We start from the raw sequence: 27513 nt of genomic DNA, 5'->3' as shown, positions 1-27513 counted from the left end.
ACCGATAGGGTACATTGTAATTTTTTTGGTGTCCCCCACCTTCACTTAAGAATCACCAAAAGGTTTCAGGCTATGGTGACAACTCGTAACGTTAGACAACCGCATTTAAGACAGGTCTGATGAATCTTGAAAGTTTTCAACATTGCCCAGAAATTGCAATTTTAAAACAAGCTTTTACCAGGGTTTATTTTATTTTTTTTGGGGGGAGGGGGTTAATCTTTTTGATGTCCCTGCCAAATGTTATTTTGTGAATATTTTTAAGAGGTTTTAAGAGCATAGCCACCCCCATTAAAAAAAAAAAAACCCATGTTTTTCGTACAAAAACAGTGGCACACAGTGAACTCAATGAGAAACAAACTGATATCGAGAACAGTTATGTTTATTAACCTGAGTGCTGACAGGCACAACTTTACAAAATGAAGAGCACCACATTTAGTACAGAGACACTGCAATATGCATTTCATGATTGTATAACGACACAAGTCTGCACTGCATAATACAATAAAAATATTTACTGTACCTTATCAATACCTATTACATCATATACAATCTAATACTGTATGCATATCACAAACAGCTCGTGCACATAATGACACTTTCAAGGTATGACAAAATTCTCCTTTCATTACAGTATTTACAAAATCTGTAGCACATAATGAAAAAAATAACATGCATTTGATGGTCTTTGTTCATTTGTAAACAGTGACTGGCAACATGCTGGATGAGTCAAAGCTGTAACACAGATCTGGGGAAATGGTCCCATATTGAAGAGCAGCATCACACAGTTGCCGTGTGTTTTTTGCCTCCTTCCATTCGCATTGAATGCTTTCTCTACCTGCAAATTGGGGAATGACTGGGTTGGGTCCACCATAAATCAGCCTTCTTCAATCTGACTACTACCTGAAAACAAGCCGTACGACCACTGATACTGATTTCAGCCAAGCAGACTGAACACCACAATGTTGTAAGAATCACACGATATCACAAGACACGTGCAAAAAAGCGAACCGGACATCCTCAACAATAAAAATGTGCTTCTCTTAAATATGACTGTTAAATATGTGGTTTTGTATCACAGTTCTTGAAAAACTGATTCATCCTGAATTATCTACTGAGTTGTCTTTTGAAGCAGAAAAAAAAAATACTAAATTGATGGCAAGGATGTCTTCCACATATGAGGTATTCGTCCACGGCGGTCACGTACTTTCAATTTGCACTGCCTGTTGCGAACAGAAAAGCTATTTTACAGTGTGAGCTGTCATCTCACTCTGGCGCAGGGTTGATGGGTGGAAGATTCCTCTGTTTAAAGTACTGAGTGACCTGTTGAGGCAGCTCTGCCAGGACAGACTTGGCGAGGGTCTCCTTTGGCGCCTGAGTTAAGGAGACGAATGACACTTACACATTCCAGTCAACTTCTAAACAAGTAGAAATACCGTAATTTCCGGACTATAAGCCGCGACTTTTTTCCTGCGGCTTATAGTCAGGTGCGGCTTATATAAGATTTTTTTCGTGATTTTTGTGATGACTTGATCACTTTTATACACTCGTAAAAAGGCTGTGGACCACTGTTGTGCGGTATCTTGAAGAAAAAAACAAGAATACTATTTTGAAACACTACTATGGCTGCTGCTTATTCTGGCTGTGTTGCTTGTGACTATTATGAGCTTTAGTAGGAATGCACGCTCGATGACCTGCGTCAAAGGGCTCTAAACCCTTTCTCTTGCTCTGCCATGTGACTCAGAGATTACAAAGCAGTGGCGCTGTTTGGACCATCTGCATTGTATTAAAACCCAATCAATCAGCATTTAAATTAAATTCTTCTGACATTTTGCTCACCAAAAACAAGTTGTAATGAATGTGAACTTTTAATGTATTTTTTCAGAAGGTTACTTTGTACCCTGAGGCTTAAATGGCGGCGCAGCATATTTATTGATTTTTACTGCTTTCTGTGTACTGTCTTTCTTTGTAAAAAACTCATGTGCACGTGCGGCTTATAGTCCGGTGCGGCTTATGTAAGAAAAAAACTAAATATCCCTGAATTTTAGCTGGTGCGGTTTATAGTCCGGTGCGGCTTATAGTCCGGAAATTACGGTACATACATGAGAATTACGATACAAATGATAGTAATGTTACCATAGTGGATGAAATGTTTATGGGCTTTTTAATAACAGCACTAGTGAGTTTTAATTGGATTCAACAGTTGCATGGCTTCACCTAACATGGGATGTAAATTTTGGGGGTGACGGACAAAGGATTCACATTATTTCTGTTTTTTTTGGTTGCAGAATTTTACTATCAATTTTCTCTTAAACATGTCATGTGTTTGAATGCACCAAAGAATGACACAAACGAGAGAATAACACACCCAGACTATTCTATTGATATTCCAAATTACTCTTGCATGTAGCTGATGGTGGATTGATTTACTACCCTACCTTCCATGTAGCTATGATGGCTTAATTTTTGTAATGTTTATTTTTTGGGATTTCTTTTTTCTACATTCTCACTGCACTGGAAAGGGAGAAGCTCTCCAATTTCATTTTACAATTGCATTGTAAAATGACAATGAAGGGCATTCTATTCTATTCTATTAAATTCTGACTCAGTGACAAAGGAGTGTGACAATTTGTCTGTATTTATGAGTACTACATGCATATTTTGGGGATGTAGGGAGAAGCTAACTCATGCGTATCGTAATACAAGGCAATTTGATAAATGGGGTACGATTCGATTTAAGAACTCAAACTTGGTTGTCATTGTTTCATGACTTTTTTGTTCATGCTGTCAGTTTAACGACTAATGTCGAGAGTTGTGAATGCACTGAATAAAGGGCACTGTTACTCTCACTTTCACCAGCACAGTGTAATTTGTGTTTTATCAAAGAATTACAAGGAACAGTTGTAGCCGTTCTCCTTATGGGTAGTTGTGTAGCACTTTGTAATATTTTGGCCCCCATCAAGGAAACAGTTGTCAGTGTATGATACAGTAGAACAGATACACATCGCTGCAAACTGTTGGGAAAAGGGGTAGGCACTTTCAAATAAAAACTTAAAAGGTGGTAGGATGAAGATTCTATGGGTCAAATCCAAAGTCCTTCACAAAGTTTTCCGTGCTTTTCTTTGAGCATCTTTAAATAATGCCTGGTTTCAATGACGTTGTTGCTACGGCAACATTCCCTGCAGCCTTGAAGTGTTGCCTGTTCACAAGCATATGTTTGTATCTCACTTGATCTAACCTCTAAATTATGTCTACATCTCATCGTATCGCACGTTGAACTCGGAAGATGGAGTCACGAGCCAACCGTGGAAGCGGTTCTCAGTACTCAGTGAAGCGTAGCTAATACTGACTGACATTTTTAATTTTGGGTTTTGGTCCTTCCAAAAGTATGTCTATAATAGTTATAATAATAGTTTTTGTAAAATCGAATTTTGAAGACTTGTGCTATTTGTTTTATTTTTTGGGGGGGCTGGAACAGATTAATGCCATTTCATTCATTTCATTGGGGAAAGATGATTTGAGATTTACATGTTTTGAGTACGAGTGAATGCGGGATTAAACTTGTATCGCAAGTACTTTCTTTAAGCACTTACATGAAAATTAATCATGTTATCTGTAGTATTTAAAAATATTATGCAAGTCCCTGAAACAGATGAAGGTTCTCACTTGGGATATTAATTAGAAATCCAAACTGATTGGAGCTGAGTTTTGATGCTCCTCTGTTTCATCAGCATGTGTTGCATTGGGCACAATCCTATGATACAGAACCTCTACCAGGAACTGGTTATGTAGACCATGCAGCTGTTTTAGTCCTCAGGCTGAAGTGAATACTCACATTACGAAAATCTCTAAAGGGGACAAACTGGACAATGTCCCGAACAGCCTCCTCGCCTGTGTTGGACCTCAACACACTGGCGTCTCCATCTAAAAACTCCATGGCGGCAAAGTCCGCATTTCCTACACCGATAATGATGATGGACATGGGCAGCTTGGACGCCTGAACAATTGAATCACGTGTCTCATCCATGTCGCTGATGACACCGTCTGTTATAATGAGGAGAGTGAAGTACTGCTGCACAGAGAGAAAGGCGGTAGAGGGAAAAATTGGGAAAGAGAGAAACATTGTTGCATGTTGTGCACTAAAATGGTCGATTACATTTCTGATGACTAAGATATTCTACAGAGTTCGGCAAAATGATCTGACACATTTGTGGGTTTAATAAAATGCAAATAAATTAAAGAAACAAAAAAGTTAGTTTTTTCTTTTCGAAAAGTACATATTTTGTTGTGATTCATTTTGTTTAATTTCATTTTCGTTTCCTTTTCCAATGTTACTTTGTTTCGTTTTGTTTAATTTCATTTTCGTTTTGTTTTCCAATCATGTTATTTTGTTTCCTTTCGGTTGCTAACATGAATTGGACCAGTGAGCATCGCGCTTTCGTTGTTAGAAACCTTTATCAAAAATGAATCTGTAAATGCAAATGTATATCCTGCAGGACGTACCCTACCCAAAATTGTTAGGAGTGAATATGGGGAACAGAATACATACAATTAGGATGAGAGAATCACACAACAATTCAGTAACGAGGAGAAATGAAATGAAAGCACTACAGCAAGTTGAGCTTCTCAGAACACACCATCTGTTCCTGCAAAAAAATGATGGTGGCATTAAATGAGAGAGAAAACAAACCCAGGAGAAATCCTAAAAAAAGGGGAATTTAGCTTCAGTATAAAACTGAAATATTAACACTGAAGAACTAATTTCAGTCAAATAGACTGTGCAGATAAATATTGCCTTTGTTACCGCATGTGTTTGTTTGTGTGTGTGCGTTCAAAACAGCCTAAGAGTGAATGTGTTTTTGGCACTCACATTGCTGCAAGCCTTCTGTGCACTCCAACTCCCATGATTAAAAAAACTAACCTAAATGTGCTCCCCTGGCAAACTATACTTCAACACATGACTCACGCTCTGGGTCCGCAATTTATATTGATAGGATATTACCATTAGAAACACACGACTATTTTATGAAATGAGTAGAGGTTTTGAAAACAGATGCTGACTGAATTCAATGATAGACTTGATATCACAGACAAACACACATGCAAACTGTTTGGAACGCCAGCTTGAGGGTGTGTGTCTGCGACGAGTATTTGCATAAAGTGACAGGTTGGCTCTTTCGAACTGAAGGATTGGAATATTGATACATTGATTTGAACCAGCCCCATTTTGAGCTACGTGGCTGAATGCTACTTAACACTTGAGTCGCAGTGTGGGTGGTTCTGCAACTTGTTTTGCGAGTTGTCGACAGTCTGCAACCAGTTTGGGTGTGATTCCAAATCTGAATCACAGGTGAATGGCCTCACAAAATTACAAATGTAATGGCCAATCAAATTACCATAGTGTCCCACAGGATGATTCACAACAATAACAAAAAACATTTAAGTCAGATCCAGGCATGTCAATACCAAATGCTGAAGAAAATGATGTGTTGAATGTACTCAATTTTGTTTAGTCAAGTAGTTGCATTAACAAAAACAATCCGCTAGATAAATTTTTTTAAGGAAGTCTACATAAAAACTATCTGGAGCTGGACTATTTTATTCCGTGCCTACTACTAGTAAAACAAAACAAGCACTGAAATAAAACAAACAAACAAGCTGTAAGAGCTTTAGTGAATCGAAATGCCTGATAAATGATCATATATAACATGCTGTCACGGATCGGATGGAGCAGGGCGACCAAATGCAGCTTGGACCAGGGTTTATTCAGCAAAACAAACTAATAGACTCGGCAAACTGACATGACTTACCGAAATAACAAAAGGACTCACCGATAGGGACGCGAAACAAAGGACGTGAAGACATCAAAACAACAACAAGACACACACACACACAATGATCCGAAGGGGCGTGAGGGGCAGACAGGACTTATATACACGACAGGTAACAAGAGGCAGGTGAGAATATTCACGCTTAATCATGGAGGGGAAGGGCGAGCACACAGACAGAAACCATGACAACAAACACATAGTGAAATGGCTGGGGACGAGACGTGACACATGCACAATTATGTTTTTGTATATAGTAATGTCAAGGTGTACTCAAAGAGAGTATGAAAAATATATTTTGTTGCAAAAAATACAGGATGGTCATTAAGTTTGTGTTGGTCAGTCGCCAATTGCAATTTGTTTGTGTTTCGGACGCGTTGCTTGGTGTACAACTGACAGCCTTTGACCCAGCTATAACAACACACACAAATAGGCTTTACATTTTATGTTACGTCCAATTCTCCAAAAAATCTGGTATAAATCAAGCCAGCAGTTATGACAAAAACACAATATAAGGCACACAATATGTTTTGGCTTTCTTAAATCAAGTACTTGTTCTCTTCTATTTATTTATTTATTTATTTATTTACATGATTTTGAATCTTGTATACATTTATGGAATTGAAATGTTTGCATTCTCACTTACCGCCGCTTTTTCTTGTTGCAGGGCTTGGGCTGCAAAACGGGCTACGTGGTTTATAATAGGAGCAAAGTTTGTTGGCCCATAAAAACGGATGTGGGGGAGACAGGCTGAGTAAGCCTGTGCAATACCTTCCACACCTAATCGGGAATACAAAACATATGAATTAATTTTTGGATACAATTTTTACAGTTATTTGAGGACACCTGGCCACAACAAAACGTTACGTGAACAATATGTGACTCACAATGGCAACATATATCATACTCATGAGTAGCTGACAATGTCAATAAAATACTGGACATTTATTTTCTTGCAAAAGCACATTTTCTTTACTTGAATTGGCTTGAATTAGCATTGTGTGTCTGAGCGGCCTTCATGCTTTGATTGAATGGTACACTTATCGCTTAACTCAACGAGAACAACATTAAAAAAAATCATCAACCAACCAACAGCATCATTACATACCTGAGCAGAATGGATTTGTGGGGTTAAAGTTGATTGCAAATTCATGTGACACCTAAAAACACAAGACAAACTCAATTCACAATAAATATTCTGCATTTGTTTTTTCCTTAACCCGCTCTATTTCCCGCATAGTATCACTCTCATCGTGCGTGCATGTGTGTGTGTGTGTGTGTGTTTATATGTGTGTGTGTGTGAGAGCTCTTCTCTCCTTTGTCCTTTTCATCAGCACAGCGCCATGGCAACACAGATGGGTTGACAATTGCACAATTTGAATATGCAAGTATATGGCTTACAGTTTTGGTTTTGTGTTTCCACATGACACTGCTGTTATAGGAGATGATGATAATGATGAAACAAACGTATCTATAGAGTACACACACCTAAAGTGTGTACAACCATGCCATCAAAAACATTTACCTTCCAGTCAGGTGGGAGTTGGGCTCCAAATCCCAAAGCAGGAAACATTTTGTCACTGCGGAATAAACCATGACAACAGATTAAAAGATGAGTTAAGCCTTTTTTCCTCCCCCAAATAAAAATTCAACATCCGGCATTTACACAACTGCGGATATCTCGTCACCTGCTTTACAAAGAAACACTAAGATGGATTCATAATGAAGGAAGTCTAAATTGCCAGAAAAGTGTCATTTTGTAAAATAGCCACTAAAATAGATTTCGCTTTTTTTTCACGCATCCTACATTTTCTTGATAACTTGTTCATTTGTTGTCCAATTGCAGTTTGTTTTTAAGTAGAAGTACAAACAAATGTGCAAAAGAAATACAATGGGGTGGTGAACATAATTGTACCTTGTGTGAAATATGAATAAGAACAGAATACAATGATTTGCAAATCCTTTTCAACCAGACTAGGAAATTTGAGGACTGCTAAAAAAATCACTTGTTTGGAACATTCCACATGTGAACAGGAAGTGGAAACAGGTCAGGCCCATAATTAGGTATAAATGGAAAATCCCCAAAAGGTTCGGTTGTTCCCAATAATCGGGCACAAAGTTTACAATTTAAAGAACAACTGTATGACAAAATCAAAAACAATGCCTCTCAACATACAATTGCAGGGAATTTTGGGAACTCATCGTTTCAAATCCATAATATCAATAGATTCATACAAATTTCAAGGCAACACTGAATGCCCACATCATTTGATCCCTCAAGTAGTAAATCATGAATGGTTAAAAAAAAATAAAAATACATTGAGGTGTCACCTGGGAGTTTATCATGACACTATGGTAGATACCAAGAGATTGTTGGCTTTCAGACTTCAGGCTGTTTTCATGGTCATTTAAGAAGTGTGTTTAGTACCACAGATAAAAACATGATCCACATTCTGTCAGAAATCTCAATCAATTTTGTAGCTGTCCTCATGAGATACTCACGTGTCATAGTCCTGTATGATTTGTCCAACAGCTAAAATAGCAGCAAGATACTCATTGCTTCCCAGCGGGTTAATGTAATGGAGGGAAGAAGGCTCTCGAGGATTCCCATTGGATGCTGTGAAGTCGATACCAACCTATTGAAAAACAAAAGACAAGTCAAATAATTCATTCTCTGAGACAGATTTTCAAAAGGTCAGCGTGTAGAAAAACAGAAGCGAATTTGAAGCAGGTGTGGAACCTAATCCAAAAACCATGCTATGGTGCACAACCAAAAGAGCCATGGACTTTATGAGTGGTTTCATTGGGACATAAAGGCTGGTTTCACAGGCAGCGACTGGGCTTCTGGATTATGCTAGGCCTTGGCTTTATCCCCTAGGAGGATCTCCTGGCCTTGTCCGCTGAGTTTGTGTACAGTCAGTCTCTACGTGTCCCGGGGGAGTTTCATCCAACCGTTGCAACTCCCCCATCAGCAGCCTCTCAATCAACTTTCCGGACATTTTCTTCTCATTCAGGCATGACAACACTGCCTTCCCCAGTTCGACATTCCCCCCAAGATCTGAAGTTGTCAAAGTATGTTTTCATCCACCATGACAGCTATGAAACCCTGCTGGAGCCCTGCTGCGATTGGTGTGTGATTCTGGTGTCAGTCTCCTCCTTCCATGAGAGCGTTCCAGTCCCTTGAAGAGTGATGTGGTGGCCCAGGAAGGTCATAGAGTACAACGGCTCAATCCGAATAGCACCCCTTACTTATATTCCACCAGCAGTTGAGCTTTAGAAGGAACCGATGGGACATATTTTTACTCTACATCCTTGACGGTGCAGAAATTTCATCATTTGACCTAGCAATAAACCTGAAAGGTCACACTTTGATGCCTAGTGCAAAGTCAACCACTGAAATAATGTGATTTGTTTAATAACGAATATTGCTAAAAATAAATAAATAATAATATGCATATTTTGGGACAATACAAAAACTCAGTAAGGGTATGACAAAGTTGTTTTTTTTAAAAGTCGTCAATTTAAAGTAGATTCCATTTGCAAAAGTGTTACGAGATCTGGTTTTGGGTGGAAATCACTTGATACATCCTCAAAGCAGCAAATGAATAAAGGCATCTTCAACGATTGCTCCAAATTGAAACACCCAATCTGGCACTGACGTACGATTTATGACTATCACTGCATTCACATTTGTACAAGGTCAATTCCATTTACGCTGCTATGACACATATCTGAATTGTCGCTAGTACTTGAACCACAAGTGTGAATCCAGTCTTAAAAATCAATTATGCTCTCCAGTTTCGTACATTTTAACAACGGGCAAAAAATAAGATAATAAGCCTGCCATTTGTAAGAATGGCAATGACAGCACAAGGGCGTTCTTGACACTGACGAGAACAGAGTGACAATGTGATAACATATATCACATGTGAATTCAAGGAACTCCCCCCGAACACATGCACTCAACAAATGTGCCTAGACGTAAATGCACAGTGACAAGTTTTCCCACAGGCAATCATTAACATTATGTACATAAGTGTGCACAAATTTCCATTTATTGTTAAAAACAAGAATGGATCTTAAATTACAAATCCTAATAAAGGGATTATTTTGATATGTAATGCCGGTTAAAAAAGTATTTGCCTAAATAAACAACCATTTCTCATGTGCATACCTGAATGCTTACCGACATACAAAAGTGTATTTTGATATTTCCATTACACATACGTATCAGTGGGGAATTATTTTGATGATGCTAAAATATGAAATTTCACAAGCTATTATGGCATTTTCCTTCAGTGATCTCTGGTGCTAGACATTATTACTTTGATAACTGTGAATTCAGTGTCAGTGGGAGATGACAACATTCTGTTTCCAAATGATTTCTAGCCCGAAGCTATTTGTAATAGTTAATACACAATACACTAAACATAACATTCCCATTCTACAAACAATTGCTAGAAAAATGGAGTATAGCATTCCAAACGCTGTGCTTAGTTTTTTAGTTTTGTTCATCTTTCTTTGCTTCCTTCTTTCCTAGTTTCCGTGCTTCTTCCAACCTTCCTTGTTTGATTCCTTCCGTGCTTCCTAGTTTTCTTATTTCTTGGATTCCTTCATTCAGTGCGTAAAATTTTCCCTGCTTCTCCCATCATTCTTTGTTTCTTTACTTCCTATATTCCTTGCTTTATTTCTTCTTAGTTTCTTGGCTTCTTCCAAGCTTCTTTATTTCCTTTCTTCCTTGTTTACAAGTTTCCTGGCTCCCTTCCTTCCTTGCATACTTGGAGTTTCCTTGCTTCTTCCATCCTTCCTCATTTCCTTATTTCTTGTTGCCTTGCTTCCTTCCATCCTAGTGTCCTTGCTTGTTTAAATCTTACTTATTTGCAACCTTCCTCATTTTCTTGCCTCCTAGTTTGCTTTTTCCCTTGATTCTTCTATCCTTCCTCATTTCCTTGATTTCTTGTTTGCTTGTTCCCTTGCTTCCTTCCATCATAATGTCCTCGCTTCTTTAAATCGTACTTGTTTCCAACCTTCCTCATTTTCTTGCTTCCTAGTTTGCTTGTTCCCTTGATTCTTCCATTCTTCCTTGTTTCCTTGCTTCTCATTTCCTTGTTCACTTGCTTTCTGACTTTCTTGTTTCATTTCTTCCTTCCTTCTTTATTTCCTTGCTTTTTGTGTGTCGTCGCTTAGTAGTTTGTTTGCATTTTATTTTCAATTTCTTCAAAATAAATGCTCCCCCCATTTTATTATCATTGTCCTCTTATTCCCACAGATTTTGAAATTCATCTTATTTTTGTGTTGCCCAATGCATTCTACATATTTGACCAGGTCATTGTATATCATTAAATATAAACGAATGCAAATTCTCAGTAACCAAGCAGACCATCCGCAGTAGCGAACCTCTTTGTGTTGGGAGTGTTCCCAAGAAATGTTGCTGTTCCCTAAAGCCCCACAGCCCTGAGAAAAGGAACGTTTTCTTCCTAGAGATTAGGATTAGAGTCATTCTAAGTCTGATTGAACACTGCAGAAGAGCTCAATCTACATTTGAGTGTCTACATGTGCACGACATCTATGCAAATACATGGGCCGTGTACTATATGATGATATGATAATGAAATTCAGTATGAGTCTTCGCGTGTCTATAGCAGTGTGATTTGGCAGGAAAGGTGTGATGAGATTGAAGGTGTGGGGAATTGCATCTAATACTTGTGCTTAATACAGTTCGGAAATATGTGTGATTCAAGGCCAGTATGAGAAGGAAACTATTTGAAGTTTGTGAATTGCTTACAGTGTGCCAGGAGGGAGTATGTGTACATCACTGAGAGTAAGATATATTATGCGTATTTGCGACATGAGGAGGGTGGACAACATTTAAAACCCCCTGCTCTGCTTATGGTTTCATCCAAACACCATCACAGCGTTGGCAACTCTTTCCATTCTGTATTTTGTGTTCACTAAAATGGCATTTAGATCAGTTTGTAACTTTACTAGAGGTTTTAGGCTACTATTTCCAATCTGCCCTTATTTTTTCTCTAACACATCAGTGTAATCTATCTATCTATCTATCTATCTATCTATCTATCTATCTATCTATCTATCTATCTATCTATCTATCTATCTATCTATCTATCTATCTATCTATCTATCTATCTATCTATCTATCTATCTATCTATCTATCTATCTATCTATCTATCTATCTATCTATCTATCTATCTATCTATCTATCTATCTATCTATCTATCTATCTATCTATCTATCTATCTAAGGGTTAGGTTAAGCAACAGGTGGATTATTTTCTGAAAGGTCATAGCTATATATTACAATAATTAATACATCATTTATATTGGGCTAGCAGGTGCTGAAAAGATATCTCAAAAACCTGATGTGCTCTAAATAAAGAGTTTTTTTTTTTTAAAATCAGTGTCAGAAATACCGTGTCTGATTTAAATGTGCTGGTGACCAGAGTAATAATTCAGTTGTACTGTCGGCTGTTCTGCGACGCTGTTTCATACGGTATGGCCAGTGACAACTGCTCTGAATTACGAAATGTATTGCTGTCAAACTCACAGTAAACATGAGTTGGCATCCTCCAAGTATGTAATCCAGGAAAGTGTAGTCCCTTGTAATCTGAAGACACAAGAGTCAAAGACTAAAATAAATTATACAGTCCATTAAATACAGCATAGTCCACATTTATTTTCTTCTTTTCAACCCCCACATTGTGTTGTAAAATGACAATACAACCCATATTTTTCCAACACAAGACATCATGTAAGAGATAACATTTTTGTTTTATATCATTGTCACTAATCCGGTTGCAGGAATACACAAATGACATGTTTTGGTTGTTACTGTCATGATCTATTCAGTTTTTGTCTGTCCATGCTCCTTTTCGTGGCTCTTATTCCTGTAAGATCTGCCTTGGGGTCTGATTCACACCATTACAATTAGTCAAATTAATCCGTTCAATCAGCCAACAAAGACAATTACCGGCCATGAAGCGGTACATCTACAGGCACGTGAATAAAATTAGCGGGATTTTATGTAATCTCAAAACATTGACACTTTAATTTGTTACATTTGTTGGTGTTGATTTTTTGCTTTGTTTTTCCTTTCTAAATAATCCAAATTGGTTTGAGTGCATAGCTGCACTTCTTTCTTGCCGTTTATTGACAAGAACAAACTATAGCTCGGCATTCATTCTTACCTTACATGATTTGAGGATAATAACTCCAGAATTTTTATAATTCTTTTTCTTCTTTTGTTTCTTTGGGTTGATGCATTCGAATTCCACCTGGCAAAGATTTAGAGACAAAATGAATTTGGAAAATATCATTATGAAGGCAGGAGTACAAATTAATGCAGATTTAACTGTAGCTGATAAAGCAGTTGTTGACATTTTTTTAAAGCATCAAACACCAAATGCTTGGAGGAAATCATTGAGTCCGTAGTCAATGCCCTGTAATCTGACTGGAAGTTTCATCAAAAGACTTTGCATCTCAAAAGCTCTTCTTATTCTTCTCCATCCCCCATCTAGCTGGTCTTTTCTCGTGAGCTCTTTTTAGACACACACCATTGGCACATGTGAACAGGCTCAGTGGGAGAACAAGTCATGTGGCTGCTTTGTTGCACACACACACAGACATAAACACTGACACATACACACAACGGATGGCGAATTCATCATTAGCAGTTGAAAAAAAAAGTGTCCCTTTTAAATGTCTCCCTGCTGCAACTCACCTGATTCAAGTGAACATATAATCAGCATGGTCTGCAAAAGCTGGATAATGGTCGTGTGATGCAGCAGGGAGACATAACAAACAGGGAGACATTGAAAACCACCAGGCAGCCCAGCCCGCCCCCGAGGATCAGGATTGAAGACCACTGGTCAATACAAACAGTGATGTTTGTTCTGTGAGAGATTCTCTTACTCCAGATAGGGACCCTGGTGTAAAACATGCATCGACAAACAGTCTTTTGGCACACAACAGAGCAAGGACAAATTACTGCAGGGTCTATTAGTAAACAAGTAACCAAACAACATGGGCATGATTTTTACATTAATTCCAAATTAAACTTTTAATTAAAGCATGCAGCATATTCTTTACATAATTAAGGAAACATCCAGTGTATGGATATGAGTTACTTGGGCAAAACTAATTTTGGTTAATTTAGGTGGTACTTGAGAGAGGAAAAAAAAAGACACTACCAAACATTAATATACGTAGTACCGTTTTACGACCACAATATAGTATTATTAAATGGAGTCACTGATGGTGGTACATTCGCCTGACTATGGTGCAGCAGTCTTGGGTTCAGTCTTGGGCTCAATCATTGTGAATGCGACTGGTCCTTTGACTGACTGGAGATCAGTTGAGGAAGTGGTTTGGATTAAGGGCTATATAAATAAATCTGACTTGACTAGTCTTTAAGTGGACACATGGTGGATGGAACGGAGAGAAAAAAATGATGAAGAACAAAAGCTGGGCACGTAAACAGTTATTGAGACAGATGGTGGAGACGCTTCTGTGATGATGTGCGGTGTGAGATAGCTGGCTGAACATTTGAGCTAGTGTGAAACTGGAGTGACTTCAATGAGTGTAGTCTTGTGTATTTCACTGAGGAGCGGAAGAACCTCGAGACCTACTGGCTACCATCGACTACCATTGTATTTATTATAATGTACGCACCTGTAATTTCATCCTTTTATGATTTCCTCCCTAAATGTTGACTGCTTTGTTTTTAGTACTTGTTGGTTATTTTGTTGTTTGTTTTTATATTTTATTATCGAGGAATTCCAGTTTTGTTGTATTAATTTTAGGACTCCAGGAAGACTAGTGACATCTGTGGAAGCTAATAGGGATCCCAATAAAGAATAGATGACATGAGATAGTATTGTATATTGCAGTTTGTATCATTAAAAAAAGTATTACCTCCACGGAATTCTGAGCCTCACTCATCTTGGCTACTGTTGTTTGGAATTCTCCAATAAAATCATGGCCGCCATCATTATCATAGTCAAAACACAAAACCTGTTATTGAGTAGGACAAATAATAAATCAGTGATTCCAATCCATGCATAGGTGAGTATCTTGCAGTTGAGAAATTCAGCTTATTTCAAAGTAAAGCCTCGGAGTCTCATGCATTATGTAAATTTAAAAAAACTATGCATGCCAAAGTCAAAAAATATATTGCTCATAATTATGCATTACTTCGAAGGGTTTGTTTTTTTGCATTTAGATGTGTATTATGGAAAGTCCAGGTAATCACAGAGCGTGCCACTGGAGTCTTATGAAAGTTCAAGAGAAAAAGCCATGGGGCTTCATCTTCATACCACATGAAACTGACCTTGATGTTTCTGTCCACATCTCCATTACAGAGAGAAACAAGAGGCACAGTAAATTGTTTCCATGAGGGGTCTAAAGTGTTCTTTATGACCTTTGGTGATACAAAAACAAACAAGTGGCAAATAATTCAGTAGCAGACATATCTAATAACACCCACATCAGAAACATTCAGTCACTTTTGCAAATGTGAATTGATACATATAAACTTTTGAACAAAGTTGAACTCACCTCTGTCCTGTGCACCAGCATCCATTTGTCATCTTCTCCTTGCTTGTGAAATTCCAGATATGGGTCTGACTTCCCAAAAAAATCCTGCAAAGAACAGGGACACATTATGTTGGTGTTTTCTTATAAGGTTAATTAGTTCTTTTTTTCATGGACAGTAGATTTGTGTTGGGGCACAAATATCAGTGGATCCGCCAAATTGATCATGGCAGCACAGCATAGGGAATGCCGTTGGAGATGTGCCTGATGGACTGAGAATTTAATGGCACAAAGTCCATTTCGATTTAGGCCTTCTCAGATCACATCTAAGTCCTAGGTCTGTGCTTATTTGATCAGAAAACAGGCAGATACGGAGCTCCACGGACGTGTGGTGAGTGTCAGGTGTGTGTCAACCACAACGAGCATTAAACCCTCTGAACATTGTAGAAAGCATCTCAGTGATCTTCAAGTTCCTACTTCATGGCGTATTTACGCGTGCCGCCATGGCAAGACTCGCGTACGAGCTCACGGCATTAGGTGGAACTGAGAGGAACTGCTTGGATTGGCCATGTTTGAAGTTGGCTCTCACAGCCTCACAGGTTTCTCTCTATCTGTGCTTGTCTGTGAAATTAGCAGACTTTCTAATTCGCCTCCATGCAGAGTTACGTGTTGAGGGGAGCTAGTTGAGGTAATTTGAACATCCAGCTAGGATAACACCTCAATGGATCCCAGATAAGGTGCTGCGTGCACGCCCAAGTTTGAGGAGGCTGCGGGGACGACCAAGGATGCGCGAGAGAGACTACATCTTGGGATCTGTTCGAAACAGCTCATCGAAGTGGCTGGAGAGAAGTAAGTCTGGGCTCCAAGGAAATGGATGGTAGATGTTGAACATCCTATTTGGGTATGTACATAAAGAACCCAGTCTGTGGTTTTCTACTCTGGAAAAGAGCTTATCTTGCATTTCTACAGCAACCAATCAGAATATCTAACATTTGGTCCCCTTGGGGGGATTTAAATCTTCAACTTTAACTGGGATGCAAAACTATAATCATTTGGCATCACCATTTATAAATGCTGAAACGTGCATCCTATTCCATCACTGCATCCATTTTCTGAACCGCTTATCCTCACGCTTTGAATATGTGCATGTTAGCATTTGTGTGGTGGGGAGAACCATCTACCTTCTTGTCCAGCTTACGTCCACTCAGTGTCAACGTGATGATTCTGTTGTCAGACAGCTCCTGGGCAGTAATCTATTAAAGCATAACAGAAGATGAAGGGACTTTTCAAATAATAACATCACATCAACAAAATTCATTCATTTTCCAAACCGCTTATCTTTACGAGGGTCATGGGCATGCTGGAGCCTATCCCAACAGTCTTTGGGCGTTAGGCGGGGTACACCCTGAACCGGTCGCTAGCCAGTTGTAGATCAACAAAACGGTCGTCTCAAAAGGAAAGACATAACAACATTGAAAACAAAGTACACGTTCTTACAGTAATGGATCCTTTACCAGCAGGCTTCCCGTTGGCCAAAATCAATGGGCGGTGAAGTTTCTTATTGGACACAATCTAGTTAAGAGTATAAGAGACACATATGGTATGAATTAAAACGGGAAATCGTGGTGTCCAAAATTAAGTTATGACTAAAAACGTAAAATCCATACAACTCCAAGTGTGCAAACGTATTCTCCCAAGAAATCATGCTCATAGAGCTGTGTGGCACACTTGTCTTCATCAAACATGGCAAAGCGAAGCTTCTGAATCTCTTCAAAGTGGTAGTCCACCTGGAACTTCACTCCAAAAACTGGGTTCAAGTTATTAACAGCTGTTTCAGTCCGGCCAAGCTGAAACACATGGAGAAGTGAGAATGCTTTTTAGTGGGAACCCTTTTAGAACTCTGGATTTAAAACTGTGTCGCATCCAACCCTAACCTGATCAAAACAGTATGCAGTAATAACAAGGCAATCATCTTGAAAAATTAATCCATCCATTTCCAAATGCAACAATGCTCTTTGCACTTGTAATAATACCATTTAGAGGAACTGAACTGTTGATTCCGAAAACTTTAATTAAACCTATGAAAAAGAACATGTGTTACATATTCTTGAAACATTTGGTTATTTTGTTATGCTATAGTGATGCGGTTTTATAATAGAATGTTTTATGACTGATGTTGATTATTGTGGCACAACATAAAATGAGTGAACATCGCTGGAAGTTAAAAGCAAGTAAACTACCTGCAAGCAGAGCAAAAATTGCTTTTGTGTTCTCTCTGAGTGACAGTACAAAGTCATCGGAAAAGAAACCAAAACAGTCGAAAATGAGATTGCACTAATTAGCTTATTTAACAACTTGGATCAAAACAAGCTAGGAGAACAGTTTGAGGCAGATTACTACTACCGTATTTTCCGGACTATAAATCATTTTTTTTTACATAGTAATAGGACAAGCAATTTTAAATATTGTCAAGTCAACTCAGAGGTGAAAGGCACATTCACTCAAACAGGCAGTCTGAAACAAGCAACTTGGAATCATCTCCAAATCTCCAAACCTGCAGGGGGCAGAGAAAGATTAAACCATCAGACAAAATCAGTCCAACCCTTGAGCCCTGGAATTACCTATATACTTCCTGTAGCCTGCATGGCGTGGAGAGCAATGAACAAAGGAGAAATGTTTGGTGGCACTGGAACAAAAAAACTAAACATCACTCAGCTCACGGTCAAGACCTAACTGGTATGAAAATGGACATTTGTATTGATTGTTGAGTAACTGTATCGATTTGAATGGTCAAATGAAGTTGAAATGTGAAGTTTGATTATCTGTGTCAAAGTTTAAGTATGTCAATTTAGGCAAATGTTTATTGTGACTTATAAGAATAGACAAGTGTTTATTTTGAATTACAAGAACAGACAAATGTTTATTTTGAATTAAACTAATAGACAAATGTTTAGTTTGAATTACAATGAGATGAATGTTTATTTTTACTTTCTTTCTTTTCTTTACTTGTTTAAAGGTTATCAACCAGAAGTACAATCTACATTACAACCTTAATTGGGACCTAAATGGAACTGAAACCCAATTAAAGGAAAATTAAATGAAGATTGGACTTGTCCCTTTGGATTCTTCAGACCAGGCTTTTTTCAAGTTGAAGCAAGACCTGGGTGATACATTGACACAACTTAACAACTATATTTTTAACCTAAAAGTACTTCGTATCCGTTTCAACAATACTGGGCCAGTATTTACTTGACATCGATCAATACCAAAATCTCAGGTATTGCACAGCGATCGTGAGTAACAAAGGCCTCAAAATATAGTCCAGACATCAAACAGACAGAAGTGTGTGGGTGCTTTCAAGTGTCATGTTATTTTCCCTTGTGGTTATATGATTAACACTCTGACACTCACAACTGATTCAAGCAACATCGTGTCTCTCTACATCATCAGACGAGGTCTTGGTTTTTTTTTTTTTGTCATTAATGATATTTAGTTTTTTGGGTGGGAAGATAAATATCCCTATCCCCCTATCCAACTGAATGTGTTTAATTGTTAAGTGTATCCCTTAATACTGTAAAAAACACATTTCTTGTATATGAATATCAATTCATTGAGGGTAGGGGAGCAATTATACGGTGGGTGGAGAAAATGAGGTGGACCACCTTCTAACATCAAGATTTCCTGTCCGGTGGAGTGGACGCCCAATGCCGCTCAAAGGGATGAAGTAGATTAAATTCAGTGAATCAGTGTTTCTTTGAAAAAAACAAGAGAGAACGCTCTAGCAATCCACCAATATCTATCATTGAAATGTTTTTAAATTGTGCCCTTGATATACAAGAGATATAACATTCACACAAAACAATCATTTGTGAAGAAAGCAAACAGTCTGGTGAAGTCAATGGGTCGTAGACTTGATGCAGTTATTGCAAATAAGGCTTATGCAAAAGTTAATACAGAATGTTATTCATTTAAAGCTAATTTAATAATCTCTGTTCCAATGCTCACTTGAAAAGTGGGTGACTTCAAACAAAGGCTGCTCTTTCCTGAGTTTTAACACATTGCATACTATGAAATAAAAGCTGAACTTCTGAATTTTGTCTCATATTCACCTTTTGATCTGAAACCCAAATGTCTTTAGTATACAAAAAAAAAAAAAGAATTGACCTTGCCGTTTTAATACCTTGCATTGTCCCTTACCAAAGCTAAATTGATCCTTATAAGCTCCTCATCATGGTGGCATCAGTAATTTTATTCATTTCATTTCTGTTTTATGAACATATTGTTTTGTACTTCAAAATGTCTGGTCATAGCTGGTTGCTCGCCTCCCTAGGGAGGCTTTGGCCAGACTTCCGTGAAAAGTGTACTGTACACCTAAGCACTTATTTTGGTGTGTCTCGACTGTGTCACATTAGTTTAGCAATTAGTATTAAGTTCTCCATCTTCTTGTGTTTTCTCTTGTTGCTGGGTGTCTAGTATGCTAAGGCTACTACTCGTCTGCCTTTAGTGATAGTGCTACTTATCAGAAGTGTATTTGATTTTAGTTAATTAGAGCTTTGAGGATCACGGAATTGTATTGTCTGAGGTCATGCTCTCCAAATCTTTCAGCCCTAATACAAAGATCAAAATAATATGAGTTAACTTTTTTCTTTCCTCTTGTTTCAGTTTCTTGCTCCATGTGCCTCCTTTCCACTTTGAGCACCTGCACATCTAAAGGTCTCTGGCTGCCCCTGATGTTTTCCTCTTGTCTTTTATCACTGCACTCTATCATTATATTCTTCTTAACCTCAGAGTCACCTTCTCACATTTTTTGTTTTGTTTTCTGGCTTGCATTCACACTTTTCCTGCCCTCTGTCTTTCCCCATTGGACACAAATGAGTCTCACTCCTCCATCTCGCCAAACAAAGATACATGAATAGGGAGGCAAATGAGGAAAAAACAATTGGAGAAAGAAATTGCCGACAACAAAAGCTAACTGGAGGGATTAGAGCATGTGTAATGCTGCATATGCTAAACTGCGAGCACTGTGGATAACACCCGAGAGAAGGTTTGGACTACGATTCAGGGACACTAAGCTTATTTAGTTTCTCGATGTGTTACCATAGCAACCAATGGAAATCTCACATCAGAGCAACATGCCCCGGTGACCGTAAGCTAGCTACTACTAAGGTCTCGCCTACACACAAGCAGGCACACACAGAAACAAACACAAAACCAAGTGCATCTTGTTGGTCAGTTGTTTAAAGCAAAAAAATAAACCTTGAAGCAACAGACGTCTTAAAGCAAAAATGATGCCTGAAAATTATTTTTGCAGGGGGAAAAAAAAACAAAACACAATGGAAGTTCTCTTCCTTTCCCCATAATTATATGAAAAACCTATATAGTGAAGATGATCAAATTTGGCTTCAAGCCTTTCTTTGTGTTGTTTACATGTTCTCCCCAAGCGAATGCGAATGAAATTGTGTGGCAAGCAGTCCAAGTGGTACCACTTTCTTAAGTCAGCTAGGCCAAGCTTTGCCAAACTAACGATCCTTGTGAGAATTGAATACAAAAAATGGAGGAATAGACATTAGCTGTTCTACTCCATCTTTCCTCGTTGCCGTTTACATGTTCTGATAACAACTTTATTTGACATTAAAACATGACTAGGTTTTAACTTTACATTACAACAGAGAAAAAATTCAGTAGATATCATCAGATTTTTCAAATTGGGAGTGTTTTTTAATGTCATTATCTTTGTCTTATGTTGTAATCAGATAATCAGCATGCTATGTAGGACCCTGATAATCATCCTGATCATTTGAATCATGTATTTTGAAGGACGGAAACTTCTAAAATGTACACAGTGGCTTTGAGGGACTGGAGTTGCCGACCCCTGGTTTAGACATTAATGGCTGTGGTTTTTTTTTTTTCGTTTTTTTTTTTTTGAGGGGACAGTAATGCAAGCTATACACTGAATCCTCTATATTGTAGCAAAGTGTCATTTCGTCATTCATTGTTGTCTCATGAAAAGAGATACGGAAGTGTTTACAAAAATATGAGCAATGTACTCACTTTTGTGTTATACGATACAGTATGTTTTCATTGTACTGTCATTGAAAAATGCAATACATTTCTCAATATTGATTTGCATACTACAGTGTTGTGAGATATCATCAACGTTGTGCCTGGAAATTAACCAATTTCACTCAATTTGTCAAATTAATGAAAGCACTATTATTACAAAAATATATTTGATAATCTATGAAGTCCTCTGATGTATAGTGCAAGGTAGTACAATTCCCAAATGCTCTTCCATTAGCTGGCAGAAGGTAGACTAAACCTGTCGCTATTCAAATAATGTGAGTTTATCAGCTTTTCCACAATTCAACAAGCTCTCATTTCACACTAAGTACAATTGTGAGTAAATTAAGAGGACATGTTGATTATTTCAATATTTGTATTTGGAGTGCCGTGAGATAGGTTCAGAAAATGTTGGGCCACACCACACTATTGTCCCTTCTTTCTGTCAGCACCATCTTACCTCCACCCAGTTGCCATCCACTTCATGGAACAGAACACAAAACGGGTCTGACTTGGAGGCTACATCGCGATCCAGAAGATTGGCAGCAGTAACAGAAAGCTCCACCCGTGTGACAAAGTGTTGAGGTCCTACTCCACGTGTCTGGCCCTGAATGTCTGAGCCCAAAGTGTAAGCCATCGTCTGACGTTACAAATAGTCACCCTGAAGATTAGAAGAAGAAAAAGGAAGCATTTTAGTAATACACTTGTCAATTTAAAGTAAACCGGCTAAACCAGCATTGATAACAGTAAAATCAAGGTCGGGTCATTTAGTTTGGACATTGGTGTGGGATGATTGACCCATCACCCATCAAGTTCTGGGTTGTTCTTAGTAAAGGTGGTATGTCCCTGGATACGGATGACGACCCAGTTTGAGAGTTAATATTTGTTTCCCTTTAAAATTAATCATCAGGTTTGATTGCTCCTAATATTTTTGGTATGTTCAATTCCAATTTTTCTTTCAGACCTATACCAGTACGCATCCTCAACTCTTGAGTAGTCACTGATACCAAGTACAAATACTACTAATACTTTTAATGCACAAGGTTTGACCAAAAAAAAACAGACATATTAAACACCTGTATATCCCAATATATCTTTTTCTTTATACTTGTATGAATTTAATGCCAATTTTCAATAATCTTTTTTTCATTTGTTCATGATAAAATGTAAATAAATAAATAAATAAATAAATAAATAAATAAATAAATAAATAAAATAAATGTCTAGTGGCCAGAAAAAACTACTAATCAAAATAAGTGACTGTGAATATATGTACAACTTTTCAAGGAATACAAGGAAGTGCACATCATTAAATTAAATGCAATGGTGCTCAGGGTAACATTTGGGACTGGCTCCCACTTACCCAGAGTTAATCATTTCACAATGACTTACATTTATTTCAATGAAAATTATTAATGCATTGCTTTGGTGAAACCATGTGCTTTGTGGAAGCTTGTTGCTTTACTTTGTTATACAATGTCAGTAAGGTTTAAAAAGGTAATTGAACCACACAATGTATCTTTTTTCCTCTCATAAGAAACATCTAATGATAAAAACACAAATACATGACGATGTCATCTGTCCACCCACATAAAATTGTTTACGTAAAAATGCCTTCTTAGAAAAGCCACAAAACAGGTGTGGCCATGCAGAATGACCCTGATGGAGGTCACCGTTGCCTTCTAAAGCAATATTGTTTACAATATAATGAAGCCACGTGCATCCATAATCTTGCATGCAACACATCCTGACGAAGCCAAAGCCTCCCAAACAAAAAGCCAAGATCTGTCATGTTGTAGTGAGTTTCGAATAAGAGAAAATGTCGCTTTATTTAAAACTCTTTTTTCCCCCTCCCACTGATATTTGATGCAGCCTTTAGACAACCTAACACCTCATGTCCATTAGGGTGGATTTGTTCACAGAACAGCACGCAAAAAAAGGATGCTGTTTGTTGCTAAGATACACAATGTGTCATAACCAACATGATTCCTCTCATGTGATGTCACACTGGTCGTGGTGATGTACTAAGCAGGCACATAGAGAAATTTCTGAAATCTCCTGCATTTAATGAGAGTAAGGGGTTTTAACTGCAACCAGCTCAGTGGCCCAGTAGTAGAGTGTCCGCCCTGAGACTGGAAGGTTGTGGGTTCAAACCCCGGCCGGGTCATACCAAAGACTATAAAAATGGGACCCATTGCCTCCCTGCTTGGCACTCAGCATTAAGGGTTGGAATTGGGGGGTTAGATCACCAAATGATTCCCGAGCGCGGCACCGCTGCTGCTCACTGCTCCCCTCTCCCCCAGGGGATGGATCAAAATCACATGGGGATGGGTTAAATGCAGAGGACAAATTTCACCACACCCAGATGTGTGTGTGACGATGATCATTGGGAAAAAAAAAAAAAAAAAAAAAAAACAATTCATGATAGGGAATATTAAAATTGACAGACATTTAAAGGGACACATTTGATACACTGGTCATCCTATATATATATATATATATATATATATATATATATATATATATATATATATATATATATATATATATATATATATATATATAATATTTACGTTTTCTAATTTATATATCATATGCCATACATCATATTAACTTCGATGCAAAAACTCAAATCTGCATACTCTCCCTGGTCCTACAATACACACGGAATTACACATTTTCACACCCAAATCACTTGCCCTCATTGACAGCGCAAGAGCAGTGAGTGACAACCTGTCAAAGAAGACGGCTTGGGTATGGCTGGCAGGGATTCAACATAAATATTGCTCTCCGAACTCAAATTCATACCATGCGCTCTCTGATGGGGCGTCAACAAAGCCTTACTTAAACTTAAATATGGAATTTCAAAGTAGACCCACGTGTGTACACGCACTTGATAAAACATGCTTTCTTATATTTTTTAATCGTTGCAAGTTTTCTGCAAAATTGTCGTTTTCTTTCATCCAACATCTTTATAGATTCCGTTATCCAGCGCACGCTTCTCGACAAATCTTACCGTGATTAGAAAAAGAAAAGAAAAGAAAAAAAGAGGAAAGCCATCCAACTTCTCCGCGCTTTTTGGGTGACAATGTTTTGGTGCCGCACGCTGAACGAATGGTTGTTTTTAAGTTTCATTAATCTATTTTTGAAACAGAAGCCCCAACGGCATGTTTATCCTCGGGACCCTGGGAGGCGCATTTAAACGTTAATTTATCCTTGGAGGAAAGGCACGCTCCTTACCGCCGCGGCTCCGCCAAGTTAAGAGAAATTATATAGCGTGTCACAGGAAGTTAATCAAGTAAACCCGTCAAAATAAAAGTACACCCGTTTTGTTTCAATATTGGTCTTTAACGCCTTATTCGCAAAAGGGCATTATTTCCCCTCAATTTGTTGATGTTTTCACGGAAAATAATAACCATTACAAGAGCAAAATAATACCAAACCAGACAATAAAATCAAGTAAAGAATAAGACTACCTCAATATAGTATCTATCTATTTATCTATCTACAGACTGAAATGCAATCTAGGGAACAAAGCCCAAGATATGGACAAATCCTTAATGGTAACCCCAAAAGAAGAAAAATGACCACCTGAATGGAAGCAACATATAAAATACTAAAGCACATGCGCGCATACACACATGCACAGAAGCGCAAGAAAATAATAACAATAACAACAATAACAATAACAATAATAATAATAATAATAATAATAATAATAATAATAATAATAATAATAATAATAATAATATGGTGGCGCACTGGTTAGCACGTCTGCCTCACAGTTCTGAGGGTGCCGATTCGATTATACCTCCGGCCCTCCCTGTGTGGAGTTTGCAGGTTCTCTCTATGCCTGCGAAAGTTTTCTTAGAGAACTCCGGTTTCTTCCCACATCCCAAAAACATGCATGGTCGTCTCAGTGTGCCCTGCGATTGGCTGGCAACCGGTTCAAGGTGTCCCCCACTACTGCCCGATGACTGCTGAGATAGGATCCAGCACGCCCTCAACCGCCATGGGGACAAGCAGCATAGACATTTTATTTATTTATATTTTTCAAAATAAATTCTTACTTTTATTTGCTAGCTTTGCGGGCTCGACTGGGGAAACTTGTCATGTGACCAGGACGAGCGTCTTGACCTGAATTAATTGATCGTCGCTAAAAAAAAACAAAAAAAAAAAAAAACGAAATTCTACCTGTGCGGCTTGGCGGCCCGGTACCAAGTGACGCACGGAACGGTAGCAGTCCGCGGCCCGGTGGTTGGGGACCTCTTTTTATTTTACTATTATTATTATTACTTTTTTGTTTTTATAGAGTTGTGTTAATGCCCATGGCATGGATAACATGCACGTTTGTAACCCCCCCCCCCCAACACTGAAAAGGTACGCATAGCTTTTAGGGAAACAGATTCTGCCATCCAAGCAACATCTTTTCCAGGAACATTTATTATTGTTATTATTGCAGCAAAATCTTATTCTGCCTAACACCATAGTGATATAAATCCTCTCAGCTGAGTTAATATTACGTTTAATAGCAGGCAGGGCAACATACTTATTGTTGTATTGACGGGTGATCCAAAGCAAACAGGTTTAGCCTTTTTATGAGGCAACAACATCATGACTGTAAACTATTCATGAAGGACTTGCTGTACTTTATCTGATTCAACAGTAAAAACCATGTTATAGCAAACCACACACCACACAGGCAGGGAATACAGTATTGCAATCACACCATCTAGTGGTCAATCAATAATCCTGTGTCTTAAAATGCAGCGGCAGGTGGGGGAAAAGTCCAAACCAAATTAATGAATGACGTTTAAATGACTAATCTTTTAAATCCCTTATACCCTCTCCTCTATTTCATGTCTTCAAAACTATTCTATCAGCTTTCTTCTGCATCATATCAACGCTTGTTAAGCTTGAACGACTTTACAATGTAAACAACAAACACACTATGCAGCAAGATTCTCTAATTAAGTTTGTCCAAATGCATTTCCGGAGTCTTAGCAGATGACAGGATGAGAGAGATGAGTGACACTGGAAAAGTACCAAATAGAAACTTGACTTCACTTGTCAACAGGATGTCTTGGGTGTCTTGAGGAAAAAAGCTAATTTGATATTCAATAACTCTATTCTGACCTCAGCATTTCATTACCAAAGATACTTCACACCATAGCACTATGCAAGGTTGTGAGGATGATACATATCCACAAACAGGGGTGGGGGGCATCTTGGATCAGGTCCTACTCATCTGCAGTGCTGGTGACATGTTGGTATGGCAAACAGCGGATCTGTGTGAACAAACTCTTGGCCTCATCATACCAATGGTACTGTCGCAGTAACATCGGCCTAAAATGGCATTGCACGGTCTCTGTCAAAGAAGCAATTCAGGTTTATTCACGTGGCACATTTCCAATGTTCGCAGCGAATTAATCGGGTAATGCAAAAACTTTCACAGTCGTCGTTCATTACAAATCAGGTCTGACCCCTTAGGTGACTGTCTGGCAAAATACTTGCTTCTAGTGTAGGGGTATTGGTTCAGTTTAGTTTCCCGTCAACGTAGCATTTTTTGTGGCCTTTCCTGAATCATATTCTTTAGTACGAGGACACCAGCGGAAAACAAGGTTAAGACCTTCATCAAGATTGTAGTTCAAAATGTGACTATAGGAAATGTGCTTCTTCGTTTTCCAGCTTTAGTCATGTGACGTTCCACTTAACCAGCTTATATATAAATAGAGTACAATGTTTGTACCTTGAAAGTGCGAATCTCAGCATTTCACTCTAGTCCACTCCTGCCTCTCGCAGAAACATTTGCGGCCCTCAGCATTAAAGTATGTTAATTAAAGCCCATACATCTCGGCATACATCGTATCCTTTACTGGGTAGTAGTAGTTATGCACCATGTGTAGGGAAGTGAATTCCTCAAGTAATGAGCAATCTTAGCAAGTACAGAATAGAGTTGTCAAATTGAACAGCTGTCCAACACTATTTTAAGCCATAATTAACACGACAACTCACAGAAAATGTCACCTTATCATATCATATATCGTATCATTTGATTCCTTGATGTCCTTGTGTTCTA

At 38.2% G+C, this 27513-nt stretch overlaps 1 protein-coding gene and 1 long non-coding RNA gene across 2 annotated transcripts; one reads left to right on the top strand and one right to left on the bottom strand.

Annotated features, from left to right (window-relative positions):
- Window positions 1–363: 363 nt before the first annotated feature.
- Window positions 364–24698, bottom strand: cpne2 (copine II). The gene is made up of 16 exons (XM_049724441.2): window positions 24451–24698; window positions 21895–22095; window positions 17042–17221; window positions 16872–16946; window positions 16556–16627; window positions 15399–15482; window positions 15172–15261; window positions 14757–14855; window positions 13031–13117; window positions 12391–12450; window positions 8328–8461; window positions 7351–7405; window positions 6934–6985; window positions 6472–6605; window positions 3833–4069; window positions 364–1371 (listed from the first exon to the last, which is right to left on the bottom strand). Exons 2-16 carry the CDS (start codon window positions 22069–22071, stop codon window positions 1264–1266), a joined length of 1644 nt encoding a protein of 547 aa, XP_049580398.1. The 5' UTR covers window positions 22072–22095; window positions 24451–24698; the 3' UTR covers window positions 364–1263.
- LOC125971322 (uncharacterized) lies at window positions 17889–20016 on the top strand. The gene is made up of 2 exons (XR_007482386.2): window positions 17889–18110; window positions 18391–20016. It is a non-coding gene; the product is annotated as an uncharacterized lncRNA (long non-coding RNA).
- Window positions 24699–27513: the final 2815 nt, after the last annotated feature.

The sequence above is a fragment of the Syngnathus scovelli genome, chromosome 6 (assembly GCF_024217435.2).
Source record: "Syngnathus scovelli strain Florida chromosome 6, RoL_Ssco_1.2, whole genome shotgun sequence".
In the NCBI taxonomy this organism is placed as follows: domain Eukaryota; kingdom Metazoa; phylum Chordata; class Actinopteri; order Syngnathiformes; family Syngnathidae; genus Syngnathus; species Syngnathus scovelli.
This window is presented reverse-complemented; position numbering and strand designations above follow the sequence as displayed.

What these genes read in the sequence shown, in the direction of transcription:
- cpne2 (XM_049724441.2), bottom strand. Translation starts at nt 22,071, where the DNA reads ATGGCTTACACTTTGGGCTCAGACATTCAGGGCCAGACACGTGGAGTA. An exon ending in ACGTTTGCACACTTGGAGTT is followed by an intron (nt 16,947 to 17,041) that starts GTATGGATTTTA and finishes ACTCTTAACTAG; the next exon opens with ATTGTGTCCAATAAGAAACT. An exon ending in ATGTGGACAGAAACATCAAG is followed by an intron (nt 14,856 to 15,171) that starts GTCAGTTTCATG and finishes ACTCAATAACAG; the next exon opens with GTTTTGTGTTTTGACTATGA.